Source organism: Eurypyga helias, unplaced genomic scaffold (assembly GCF_000690775.1).
Source record: "Eurypyga helias isolate BGI_N326 unplaced genomic scaffold, ASM69077v1 scaffold14786, whole genome shotgun sequence".
NCBI classification, from domain to species: Eukaryota; Metazoa; Chordata; class Aves; order Eurypygiformes; family Eurypygidae; genus Eurypyga; species Eurypyga helias.
Window position 1 is genome coordinate 28607 of NW_010256248.1, and position 14139 is coordinate 42745.

At 44.0% G+C, this 14139-nt stretch overlaps 1 protein-coding gene across 1 annotated transcript in view; it reads right to left on the reverse strand.

Annotated features, from left to right (window-relative positions):
* Positions 1-2783: 2783 nt before the first annotated feature.
* Positions 2784-14139, reverse strand: part of UMODL1 (uromodulin-like 1) — a 38521-nt gene continuing 27165 nt past the window's right edge. The window contains exons 14-20 of the mRNA XM_010153619.1: positions 13563-13700; positions 11434-11888; positions 10632-10774; positions 9246-9482; positions 8270-8429; positions 5701-5785; positions 2784-2971 (exon numbers count right to left, since the gene is read on the reverse strand). Of these exons, the coding sequence (XP_010151921.1) occupies positions 2784-2971; positions 5701-5785; positions 8270-8429; positions 9246-9482; positions 10632-10774; positions 11434-11888; positions 13563-13700 (1406 nt within the window). The remainder of the gene's footprint in view (positions 2972-5700; positions 5786-8269; positions 8430-9245; positions 9483-10631; positions 10775-11433; positions 11889-13562; positions 13701-14139) is intronic.

Genomic DNA, 14139 nt, shown 5'->3' on the forward strand with positions numbered 1-14139 from the left:
CTTGAAGAGGAATTATCTTGCTCACTGTAAATTACTGAGTCACATGTGACCCAGACACAGCCTACTCTATGACTGTGCAGGAGGACAGCACGCAGCAATCAGAACCAAGGAGGGGTGGGGACAAGTTACCACCCTGCTTTACTCTCCATCTTCTAAAAAAAAAATCACTGTAGTGGAGGTTTGGGGCAGCAAAGTGAGGAAAGCTCTGGGTAAGAGTCCTCCAGGAGATGCTTCCCATATGGAAAAGATTTCTGTTCCAGTTTGTCCAGTTGAAAAGACTGTTGTTGTATGTAAGGGAGCATGTAAGCTAAACCTTTGCTGCTGCACTGATGTTAGGGTTTTTGCACGCAGGGAAAATTCCGCTCAAACTTCTAGCTGCTCTGTTGCAACCAGAGTGCTCCCACTTAGGGGGAGGCAGCACGCTCTGTGGCTCAACTGCACAATCACTGTGGCCTAATTAAACAAAATACATAGGTACCAATTGACGTACCTGGAAAAAACACGGGCTGCCAGTAGCAAAAACAGTTTCTTTTTTTTTCCACCAAGTCTTATCAGTTAAAGAATTTACAATCAAAGCTCCAAACTCCTGCTGAGGAACACTATGAGTAGGTTAAGCCCCAGATTCATGGTGCCTTTTCTTTATTGGGTGGCAAACCCAATACTCGTTCTCTCCAGCTTCTGTATACTTAAGGCGTTGCACAATTAGAACTTCCACATTGCCGCAGCCCAAAGTTTCAACCTCCCCTTATGCAAACAGAATTACAGACTGAAAAGGAGATCACACTAAGGGTTTGCCGATTTACTTCCTGGAATATTTATAGGAACATGCAGCTTGTGAACAGTAACGGCACAAGTGATGCTAAGATGGGCACATAGCGACGCAGCACAGTGGGAGAGCCAGATACTGGAACTGGAATAGAGAACCAGGAAGAAACATTTCTTTTTTCCCTTCTATTTTCTCCATGGAAAAAAACTTCCAAGCTTCACTTCAATCTGGAGCTGCAGTCACAAATAGTTCTTAGGACATCAGGGAAGAGCCGGATTGCCAAAAAAATTAAAAAAAAAAAGAGAGGGATACAGAAGCCTTTCATATGTGACATTAATTTGGGAGAGTCATCGTTGCAACCAGTCATGACCACCATGGTGAAGAGTAATGAAAGCCAAATGCTGAGTGAAGACAAGCTTCAGTTCACCATGTGATGAGACAAGGTCCAACTAGAACAAATAAAAAACAAACATGATTGAGAAAGTTAATCAACCAAAGCAAATAGGTAGGAAAGAAGAGCGGAGTAGCTCCAGCATCTAAAAGCAGCCATCAGCTGAGGCTCCAATGTGCTGATTACGTATAAGCATTATGAGGCTGACAATATCCTTTACGTTACAACCTCGTTGCACAACTCCACAATTCCCATTACTACCAAGAATTGCAATCACTCGTGACCACTCATGAGAGCAGAATGATGAAGGAAGACAAGCTGTTCTTCTCTCTCTGGAGAGACTCAGAGACTTCATAGGTAAGTTTTCATTTAATGGACCTGGATACGCCCTTTATGCTGGATTATGGCTCCCTAGTGTGACCTGTATCACTGATGGAGCTGTGCCGAGGAGCCCTGGGTAACTTCCCTCTGGGGTCCCGACAGGCAGCCCTGCCCAGCCTTTGGGAAGTAGCCAGAGCACCACCCTCAGCTATCTCCTAGGAGCTGCCCATAGATGGCTACAGAGGTGGTCTCTGTAATGTAAGACTCAGGGGAACAGAGCTAATAGTGGCTGTTCAAGACCTTACAAGCAGAGAGCTGGGATAGTCTCCCCTGTCCTTTCTCTGTGTTAAACATGATTGTCCTCAGTGAAGCAAACTAAGTTATCTCCAAACATCATCATGATGAGTCTAGTGAATGGTCATGGCAGCTGCACTGTCATAGGTGAGGGCTCTGTTAGGAAAGAGTTACTGGCCAACTCTGGTAACAGTGTCAAGTAAGCCTGTTCCCATGAACAAAACACAGATTTGCAGTAAACAACCTTCAGTTGTGAAGCAATGTTAGGTGTTCTTTTCCAGAAAACCAGCTTTCTCACCTATCTCTCCTCCTCTTAAAGGAACAAACATACAAATGGGGGTGAGCAGCGAGAACACCATCATTTTACAGAAAAAGTGCTGAGTCCTATGGTACTCTGGAAAAGTGTTAAATTCCCAGGTTGTAGAAACGTGTGGTGGTGGTTAACACTCCTCAGAGCTGTCTCCTCAGGCTCTCTGCAGGCACTTGCAAGCACTGCTTATGCATTACCAATATTCAAGCTCATTGTTTAACATTCCACTATTTTCTTGAAAAATACTCCCTCAACAAGACAACGACAAAAAAAACCCCAATCTTTTGCAGAAAGGGAAAACTTCTGAAGCAGATAAAGTGAGTGGTAAAGTTTCTCTCCTTTATTACACTAATCAATGATCCAAACCCAAAAATCACATGCTTTTTGTGGAAATGGTTATTGGTGTTCTTCTGAAGTGGTGTGTCATTTACTCTGACTGAGACAAAAGACATGTAGGAAGATAAGGAAGAGAAGGCTGTCTTCCTCCTCTGCAGCCTGCAGCATTTGGAAATAGACAAGAATAGTAGGAATTTCATTCTTACTTCTATGACCTTCAGCCACAGCAAAGAGGACAGGAATTTCAAATACCCATAAACCGATGATGCTCATCTACAAGTATTTAACCATTTCAGGAAGAGCTAAACAGCTAAAAAAAGTAACTGATCATGATTCAGTACTTACATCTGGTAACCTGGAAATTGTTAATCATAGAACACTTGGTAGCTGAAGTTGTCAGACTTGATCCTGAAGTTGTATCTTCCCACCTTTCGTTGGTACTTGAAAACGAGAAGGCTCACAACTCCCAGCACAAAACCAAACACAGCAAAGGCAATGAGGATGATGTATCCAACTCCCATCCCAGCCTCCTTCTCTCTCTTCAAATCAGATGCTAAAGGAAACAAGAGTTGAAAAAAAAAAAATGCAGCTTTGAAAATCTTTAACCTTTTCCTGGGGTAAGAAACAAGCCTTGCCTACCAATCAGCCAGCATGCATGTTGAAGCCCAGAGCTGTGATACAGAACTGAATCAGCCTTTTGGGGAGGGCGATTCTCATGGATCCGTGAGCCACAGTCCAGGTTCTTTATTTACATACAAGCGTAGAGTCCCTGTAGATGTGTGATGTGTCTTTGGAATTCGACTCCACAATTTTCTGTTAAAATAAGAACTGAAGGATCGGCACCGGTGCCTTTTAGAAATGCCACCTTACTTTCAGAATGACCCTAGAGGTGAAGCATTCTCCCATCTCAATCCTGCCCCCATCCATCTACGATTATTGAAAAACCCTTGATTTGCTTTTATCTCATCTATAACACTTTTTGAAACACAAAGTATTTAGGGAAGGATTCTCCACGTGTGCTGGGTCTCTAAACTCCCTTTCCAGTCAGCAGAGATCTGGCTGGAGCCGTCAGTGGAAGCAGGCAAGTGACTCACACTGAGGTGGTCACTGTGGGCTCAACTCTGCAGCCTGAGCACAGGCACCTGGTGCCATCTGAGAAGCCCAAGGGTGTCCACACTGTCTGCACAGGTCTGGCAGACATGCCATGGGACCTGTAGTCTTTTGGAATAGCACCAGACACTGAGGGGAAGGAAAGGATGGGGGGCCGGGGGTCACGAGCAGTAAATGCCCGTGTGCAGTCAAGTCCCGTGCTGGCAGTTGTCTCGCTAGGCTCCACAGACCAGCAACAGAACGTGTTCACCTGGTTCACATGTAGACACTTCCATGTATTTGTCCAAATCTCCAAGAGGAACCCCCTCTCCCTTTAGCATTATGCTTCTCTTCGTGTTTGTACAGGCACTCTGGCACACTCCTAATTCATTCTTGTAAATGCTTGACGCACCTATGAAAATATATGTCTGCGTATGTAAATAAGTGGACTTTTTTAGCCAAGCACTTGTCTTTCTGTGTACCTCAGGTACTGCACAAATGCTAATGCATACGTGCCCGTTATCAGAGAGAAGGTCTTTGGCCAAAGGGCGCTGCTGGCAGCCACAGAGGTGTGTAATAGCAGCGCCCAAGCTACCTAACGTTCAGAGCACCATTACAAGACAGGCAAAGGCAACGTTGCATAATATATTTTGGGTTATTTCTGAATTTCAGGAATAAAAAAGGAAGATACACAGTGGAAATGGCAGCCTGTAGCCAGACACAGATAGCACAGGCCTTCCTGAGGACATGTATCCGTGGTCTTTGCTATAGCATGTGGCCAAGCAGTAGCAGAGCAGCTAAAGCTTTTTGCACATTTCACTGCAGCAGCTTACCTGCCAGCATAATTCATGTCGTCTCCTTCAACACAGAGATGCACATCACTCTCTGGGTCTAGCCTCACAGTTAAAATGGAATGTGAGTATCCAAACTGGAAATAGGTAACAACAGCTAGTAGTGCCACCTTTGCCCAGGAATTGATACAGTACAACCCAAAAGAAAGCTCCTCTCACCAGAGTTCTTTTTGAGGAGTGACGAATATTAGGAATTCATTGGGGTGTCCAGGGAAAACGGGAGCGAGATCTACTTGATACAAGCGCTGTACGAAGAAAGCTGTATTAATTGCTAAGTTTTAAAAAAAGGAGAACTAATTCAGAAACCAACACGGAAGACCTATTTTAACACACTAATACTTGCATATTAAGGAAGGAAAATACAATATGCTGTCAGACCCAGTTTCTAGGTCCAAAAGGACATTGTGACCGTCACAGTAGGGGAGAAAAAAATACCCTGAACCCACTAACAGTCCAGCATTAACTCATCTCCACAGTCAGAAGAGAGTTAAGTGACTGGCAAAACAGACAACCAGCAGGAGGAACAGGGGTGACTTCTGTCTACTCACAGCAGCCACATCTCAAAACTCTGACATTGGTGTGTACAAATACTCTCAATGAGTGTTTTAGGCTAATGAGATATGAATGCAAATGGATGGAGGAGCCCAATGGACGGAAAATGGTAGGGGACATCACTCGGGGTACATGCAGAAGAGGCAGATCCACAACAAATTAGACCTTGCTCGTACACAGTGCTGGTGTTCGCTCCCTATTAACCTGTACTGTACCACTCCACCAGATGAACGGAGGTGCTGTACATCAGCTGTGCTCTGCTACTTTCCCTCAATGCAGTAACGAAGTCAATACCAGGACTCCACAGAAACACAACACCACAACCTCTTATCTCCTCTGATTTTGGACTTCATAGCTCAATATAATCGCTAACAGTGTAAGCACTTGAGAAATCGATTGCAGTCTAAAACATTCGTGCTGCTTTCACACTGTGTTGGTTTTAGTCAGGACAGAGCCAAGGTTAAACCACGCACGGCACACACTTTGCAACTGTAGTAACTGTTGGATTTTGTGGTGGTTGTGCTTGCTACCCCATGCAATCAGCTACACAAAGCACTTCCTCCTCTCCCTTTCCACATTCCCTTGACAATCTGACAGTCACTTCATCAAGGAGAGCACATGCTTTTCCACACTACCACATGACTTCAGTGAACACCCACTCCTGAAAAGATGTGCAGAAGGGCAAGAACACCTTGTACCACAGGTCTTGGGTTCCTATGCCAGTGAAAAAGAATTTTAAAATCATAGTCACTCTGTGTCTCCTTTTGGTAAGCATCTATTCATAACTCACCTGTTGATTTACACAAGGGTCCCCAGGACGTTCTGTGGGAAGCGATGGTTTCACCAGTCTTCAGGGATCGAGCGGCATGGCACCTCTGCAACAATCAGTACAAACTCCAGCAAGTAACATGGCTTACTAATTAAAAACACAAAGCCTTCTGAGGAGTATGTGGAAGCCCAGTGGTATTCTCACTCACTGGGGCTTTTGTTTCTTAATGTTATGCTTTGTTAAACTGAAATGAGCACCAAATGGAAGTGCAAAAGAAATGACATTAGGAAACCATCAGTATAAAATCTGTAATTAGTCACACCAGAAAACACTGCTGTGAACAGACATTTTACACAGACAATCTCTTTCTTTTCATTAACGTTCTGTTTGTGTTAGAGAAACCTTAGGGTGGACGTTCAACCCACTGTCAGCAACAGTGTCTTTAGCCAGGTCAGCCCCCATAGACATACCCATGTAGCTGCGACTCTGGCCTACCCTTGAACAGCTTTCCCAGCTAGGCACACCCGTAGAGAATACGGTCACATAGCTGCTCCCTTATGTCAGTGATTTTTTGGCTCCACGTGGCCATGGAGCAGCCATATTCCACCAAACATGTTTGGTGGTGGCACATTTCTCCTCTTCCCATTCAAAGCTGTGGTTCTTACTCATTTCTTACTGCATTGCTCCCCTGCCTGTCTATTCTTTCCTACTCTAAACTTTACAGCAGCTTACTCTCTTCCACCAAGAAAACAAGGAATAAAAGGACTGGATAAGAAGAAATAATACAAGATGTAAGTTTCGATTTTGTGGGCAAAGAGCTGAAGCAAACCCGCCTTGAAGCCAGCCAGTATCCTCCAGAGTGGCAGACAGATCAAGGGATCAGATCCCAGACCCTGGGCACTCTCCCAGCCATCTCACATTATTTCCACACATACTGTGTTCTTGCTCCAATTTTCCTTGATCTTTGCACCTCCTGCAGCTTCCCCTCCCTTCTTTGTAAAAGCCATTGTCATCTTTGTAGATGTGCCTAGAGCTTGTCTTCTCTGCACAACATTTTAATCTCAATCTAAGATACTGAATTCACTGACTTTTCAAAAGGGGTAAATTTTGCATGGGAGAAATAACAATATATCTCTCATATATATATATATGAATAATATAGAAGTGAGTAATATAAAATGTATGAAAGAGGGCCTCACTGATTAACTCTGCTGTGCCTTGTTTACTGCAGATGTCAATCTCAATCAAACCTCATCATGGGACAGCAGAATTACCCCACCCCCAGACCATTGTAATTCAGACCAAAGCCAGTCCTTCAGCTAACTGTGTTGCTAAACTCCAACCCACACAGCTAAAGCCTGCTCTAACAGCACACTGGGCAGCTCCTAGCAAAGCAACTTCGTTACAGTGCCCACACCAGCCCACGCAGTCCCTGTCCCTCTTATTCCCCTGCCCCTGGATGCACGGTTTGCTCAGGGAGGGCACCACCTCCCCCGAAGGTGGGCTTTGGCTGGGGGTTGCTGAAGCACTGTTTTTTTAACAGGCAGATTCAGCTGTGAAGCCAGGAGCCATCTTTCCAACTGCTGTTTGGGTTTCCTGTCCCCACTTCTTTTTTTTTTTTTAATCTGGAGGAAGCTTTATACTTTGAGAAAGGAAACAAGTATCTTCTGCTAGCCACTTTTAATCATTTAGGAAGAGATCGTTTGCTTTATAATGGGCTTAAGCAGAGTTATTTAGAGCATGAGGAAAGTGTTAAACAATGGAGGAACACCACACTGCTAATGAAAACATCCTTGATAGGAAAAAAAAAAAAAAAGCCAGGAAGGTTGGCAGAGGGAGAGGAGAATTCCTGTGTGCCTGCAGTAAAATAAATAAATAAATAAATAAAGCTTCATCAGCAAAAACTGTTTTTTTCTGATTTCTGTGGTAGCAACACGGTTTTAGATGAAGCAGTGTGTATCACTTACTTATAACTAAAAAGAAACAAAGCATTGCTTTGGAGCACAGATGATTAGAAACTGAAGTCGTTACCAGAATATTGCTTGGTTTCCACCTTTGAAAAGAAACAGGGCTTTTAAAAGCCATCATAAACTCTGTTAGATTCCCCGCCCTAGAAACTTAATGCCATGGAGCTTCCCTTCCTGGCACCTAAATTCTCACCTGGAGAAGCAAATCGACAGTAAAGCATCCCAAATCAGTTACTCGGACAGACTTTGCTGCTGACACTGCCCATGTGGGTGCTTGCTTTTTTGTGACACGTCCATCTGAGCCAACACACTTCTGAACGCCCATCTCACTGCGAGCCCTGTTCATTACCCTCTAGCCACCTCTCGGTGGAGACGAAAAGGCTCCGATACCCATTTCTGTGCAAGGCCCACGCTTTTAGCCACAAGGATGAGGAACAGGCAGAAAGGCGGACACTTCCATATAGTTGTAGTCTTTCCCCACTCCTCCCTGCTCTCAGCAGAGAATGCAGGAAAACTTTAAGAGCTATTTTAAACCCTGTATGGAAACATCACTCCTTCCATTCCATAGCAGGACCGCATATGGCATGTCGGAGAAAAACAGCATATCCGAGCAAACCCCTTACCGTCCTGCAGGTGCTTCCTGGTGTCTCCATACAAATACGAATTTTGCAGTGTAAGTAAACCACGGAATTGTTGACAAAGGAAAAAATTTTCATCTTAAACTGTGCTTTGCTTGAGTTCCCATTCTCTAGCAGTGTGGTATACGTGTTTGGGATGGGACAGCTGAAAAGGAAGAGACAAATCACACACAGCAGCTAAGGCCACGGAAGGCACGTTGTGGTCGCAGCAGGTAACTTGGGTTGCAAGGCTCCCTTAGAAAGCCGCAGCCAGACCCGCCAGAATACAACTCTCCAGCACTGCAGGGGTGATAAGGGGATGTTTGTTGCTTTATTCTCCCAGTATCCACATAGAATAGAAGATTCGAGAAATGGTTAGAGTTGGGAAAGAAGGGATTAAACTTGGTTTCACCAAATACAGTATTAAAAGGAATAGCTTTCATTACTGAGCAAAAGGACTATCCTATACTTCCAGGTGGCAGATAAGCCCAGGGAATACATCAGGGTGAGATTGGGGGTCCAGATAAGAACTAACGTCTTCTTTTACCAGAGGCTGCATTAATACTGTCTGTGAGTCACAACACATAGGAATCAACTAACCTACACCTTCATTGATGAGACTTACATAAGTTCTTGGTAATATCTGAACCACAGAGAAATGGATAAAGCACACAGTTTTCAATGTTCTTCCACTACTGCCTGCCAAACCCACCCAATTCTTCAGGTCAAATGAACAATCCCTTTACAAAACTATGGGGAAGGCAACCAAACTCAAACAACTACCACATTACCCTTTGAAAACACTCTCTCTTCCTACCTACCTTCCTTGTTCAGAGAAGATGTGACCGGTCAGAAAGGTAAGGGACTGTGTACATGAATGATAACACACATAAAAGGTATTTAAAATATAACACATTAGTAGCCATCACCACTGGAAGAGCCAAGGTATGGCGCATGCTATTTGTAAGTGGCATTGCTGTACCTGTTGCTGATAAAAGCAAATGAGAGGGGATCCACTGCATTATTAGTTGGAGTTGCCCAGCAGTCAGTGAGGACCACCTTGAGCTTGCTCTCTGTGCTCTGGATCCCCACTTCAATCAGTACATCGTCACTGGCAGAGACACTGAAATTTTTTGGTATTGGGGAGTTTCCGATAAACAACTGCATTTCTGTTCTGAAGTGTCCAGATCCATGCAAATCCTCAAAGATGGTGTAAAGTCTGAAAAAACAATTAACCTCCTTTAAAGACCACAAATTTGACTGTGTGTTTCTATAAATCAGTGCCTGCTTCTCCACCAGTTGTGCATTTAAGTAGTGAAGAGTTATCTGCAGTCCAGGATGTTTAGACATTGTTCAAGAGGAAAGGGTGAAAACGCACGGAGCTTTCAGTTGGGAAGGTAGGGAGCATGGAAACACAAGAGGGAAAATCCTAAGAGTGGAATGTCTTGGCAATGCAAATAGAGTGAAGAGAGATATTGGAGAGGAGCTGAAGGGGAACAAGACTATCAGCTGTCTTAAAATTCAAAATAAGGAGAGTAAAAGCTTAGTGAAGAAGAGCCAAAAAATGATGGAGAAGGGACAAATCTGAGCAGTGAGGGACATGAGAAAATTACAGAGCGCAGAGAGAAGGGACCTGACAAAGACTTTGTGGGGGGATAGAAGATGCAATGTCTGGAGGGTTAGGAAACAGAAATTAGACTTGGTGATGATAGCTTAAGCGTGGTGCTAGGCCAGAGAAAGGAGGTGCACTTGCACCAAGGGAGAACGTCCACCATCAGAGCAAAGCTTGCGCTGCCGCCTTTTCTGTGAGCATGGGTTTGACTTCCTGTGAAGAGTGGATTCAATCCCATCTTACTTGAAGATGAGGCCTTCCATAAAGAAGTATTTGCATTACATATCTTCTCTGTTTTCCAAGTTGATCAAATAAGGATTTGTGGGGGTAATAATTTGCCATCCCTCAGCACCCACATAGCAGTGTGCATGCCTACATCAGTTGAAAAAATATCATTGTTATGTTCCAAAAGCAGGAAAATACTGTTATTGCTACACGGGATTGCCCAGGAAGGCAGAGAGATGTCAGGAATTCCAGCTCCTGAACCTACACCAGTAGCTCACAAAGGTTTATTTTCAGCTATGCTTTAGCCAGGCAATGGCCAGGCTTGGTGACTGTTGGATCTATTGACACATTATGGGGAGGAGGAGAGAAGCACACGGCAGGGATCCCCTGAGCACAGGAGTCCCAGGATGGCAGACTACTTAGCACAGCACATACTGTGACTGGAGACAGCTAAGGTCCCAGGGCATTTTTCCAACGCAGCAGCACTCAGCCACACAACAGCATTTCTAAGCAGAGAGCGCTGTTACTTACCCTTCTGCAGTGTATCCAGAGGAAGTCAAGAGATCGTTTTGAAATACACAGTGAATGGGACTGGCAATTTTTAAGTGCTGGATTACTCCCTGAGAAGACACGTTAGTCCTAAGGATGGTTTTCACTACAGTATTAGTTATGTTCTGAAACACAGAAAGAAGAAAGCACAACTTGTGACTGTCAGTGTTTCTAGGGATATAGCAGAGCTACAGACTTACCACGTTCAAGTGCTTAGGTATTCTCAATTCTCCTGGCTGCAAAAATCAAACAGATTAAACCTCTAGTATCTTAGTTGCTGTACAGTGAGACAACACATATCCACTCATCTTCCTCCTCCTCCTCCTTAGTATTCAGTGATCATTGCTCCAAGACATTTCTATACTTTGTCATGGCCTGAGCATAGCCTTTGGTTTGGGATCCAAAGAGAAAGCCATCACTTTTTGTCCCCAGTACTGGTAGCAATTGGAATATTTGTCTAAATACGATGATGAAATTGCTTTTAAGAAAAGAGAAGCTTCTGACAGCTGCCAAGGGACCCCAGAGAAGCCCTTGAGTTTTGCTGCCTGACCTCAAAGATTCCCCTTCTCTTTCTTGCTTGCCCCTCATCCCAAACAGGAACTTCACCATCACAGGAAGGGGGTTTCTTCCTCCAAAGAGATTTCTTAGTCCACCATTTCAGCAACTAATAGACTGTACTCCTAGCTGAGGATCTACCATTGCCCCTCCCCTCCAGCTCCCTCATCTCCCTGAGAGAAAGAAGTGCTCTGGGGCTTCTTTACATTCACCCACTCAGGGGACTTACGGTCTCAATTTCAGTGCCACAGTCACTCCAGCCGGCCTGCAGCATGACGTGGGTGCTATTGCTGATGCTCACGTTGCAGCGAGGCTCCCCCAGGTACAGGGAGGTTTCAGGGATAGACTCCTGCTGTAAAAACCTCTTCTGGACAGCAAGGACAACCTTCTCGATTTCACAAAACACTCTCACTGCATCTTTAATGGAAACCTCCTGGGCAGGTTTAACGACGGGGACAGGAGATGCTTGAGGAGAAACGTCGGGAGTTGACACAGGATCTGTGGTGAGAGGAGGCAGCACCACGCTGGAGAAAGTGGTGTTCTCCAAAGCTTTGTGCTCAGTAGTAAAATCCAGTGAAGCAGGGACAGAAACGTGAGTTGAAGTTTGCAAAGATGTCGCAGGTAAAACGGTGTTGTGTACAGGTTTCTTATCCGTCACTGCTGCCTTCTGGCTGATAGGAAATGCTGAAGAGTGGCAAAAATAAAGGTACTGCTGTAATTTACAGGTTCAGATTGATTTCATAAAGTAAAAGCAAGCTCTTAGGAGGAAATTCACAGTTACTGGCAGGAAACTAGCTGCCTCTGTTTAACCTGCCCTACTTACTGCCAAAGCTGTTGCTTTTTGTAAGAAAAAGCCTGAGAGATACATAAAGTGACTGTGAGTAAAGCTGAAGTGTGTTATTTCCTGAGAGCAGCAATAATTAGTGTGCTCAAATAAAACGTGGAAACACGGCTTTTGGAAGATCAGGGCTTGCAAGAGATCCCCAACTGTAAGTTGCTCATCAAGTGCTCATATGTTATGGCCTAATGCTGCAGGAGACTGCACACTTCTGGATGTGGGGTATAAACTGGTGCAGTTTGTTAAAAAACCCAGCCCCATTTGTGACCAGTTGGTATCCAAAAGTTATGACCCTGAATGAACTAGAAAACCCATTTTGGGGGAAGTGCAGGACAGACCTCATGTAGCAGGCCCACACTGCACATACATGTCCTGTGAGACACACAGGGGAGTTGAACAAATGTGTTAGTAGCAACCTTAATGGTTTCAGGAAGATTGCAAGCAGGGGAAAAGGGGAAGCACAGGTTGAGGACAATGTGTATGTCAAACACCCGACATCCAGCACAGGCTCTGGGATTAGCCCGTGGCTCTTTGCTGGTAGAAACAACCTAAGTATTCATCCACCATTGACTTGGAGAGCACCAAGATAATTTTCACCTGCAGTGAAACACAAAGGTTGTGTCTCACGGCACAAAAATTCTCTTAAATAATTTTAATGACTTGTACATACAAATAGCATCTATTTCACAAGCAACCTATAAAATCTGTACATATATATATATATATCCTTCTGGAGATATATATATATATGTACATATATATCTCCTTCTGGAATTCCCCAGCTTTTGGAAATGCCCCAAAGTAAGAAGTTGTTGATTTGAACGTAAGAGGAAGAAAAAGAAAAGTCTGAGCTCTCTGAGAACTGAATTTCCCAAAAGCTCATTATTGTAATGCTAAATATCTTGGTTAAACAAAACTGAACAAAGGTTGGTATCAGTTAAATCCCTGTGACTTCAGCCAAAGAGCAGCTTACCACTGTGGTTACAAAAACAAATATAAATTACTGAAGAAGCCTAAAATAATTTAGGAGCTTGAAGACCCATCATACATCGGCTAACATAGGGATTTAATTTAAGGAAGAGAGAAGACAGATTGAGTCATATCAAAAAGTAGTTTATAATACCAACATTTCATCCCTGCTGCCTTATAGAGTTCAAACCACATACCTAGTGCTTCCTGTTACCTTCTCTATTATCTCTGCTGTCCCCTCTGCTGCTGCTAATGAAAATAACGAACCATCTTGAAAATCCTATCTAATTTTAATGATAAATATGAGAAAACAGAACTGTTAAAAAAAAGGTACAAAGATAGCATTAAATACTAACATAGTAAAGTCTCGGAGTATTACAGTCAGAAATAAAGCCCACTGCAAGACTTTTCCTGTTAGAATCCAGCTGAAAACAACAAACCAAATTCATCCCTGGCAAAATCTCAACACCTGTGGCAAGTGTGACCATGACCCAGTAAAGATCAGATCACTAAGCATTCAGTTAGCCATTAGATAATTAAAAAATGTTTGCCTTCACAGCTTCTTCCAGGCCTTTCTGGATGCATATCAGCAAATCCTTCATTGCAGCTGCACTGGTAAAACCCAAGGGTGTTATGGCACGAGGCATCTGGGGAGCAGTCATCTTCTTCACTTTTGCACTCATCATAATCTGTTTGGAATATTTAAGCAGAAGGCAAAGGTAGAGAGTGTATGAATGAAAATGTGATGGTTCTGGAACAGGAGCACGGTCGTATCATCACAATATCACACCTCTTAGCTGCAATACTCTACTGTACGTGTCAGGCAGCTGCTGGGTCCCGAAGAGGTGGGATACTGGAAGCACAGCCCAAGGGGCCAATTGCAAGGCACTGGCAAAGCCCTCTGGGAGCTGTGTACCAGTGATGCTCAGCAGATACTGAAATGTAAGCACCCTGCTGCCAAGCTCCCGCCCTCCTAAACTGATCAACAGCACAAGGGGATGCTTCTAACCGCAGGGGCTTCCTCAGCTGCGGAAGGATTTACTAACTTCAGTAAATTTACTAACCTCGGGAGTATTTCATATTTCATACTCCTGAGATGGTTAGTAAATGCCCAGTATGAAGGATGCA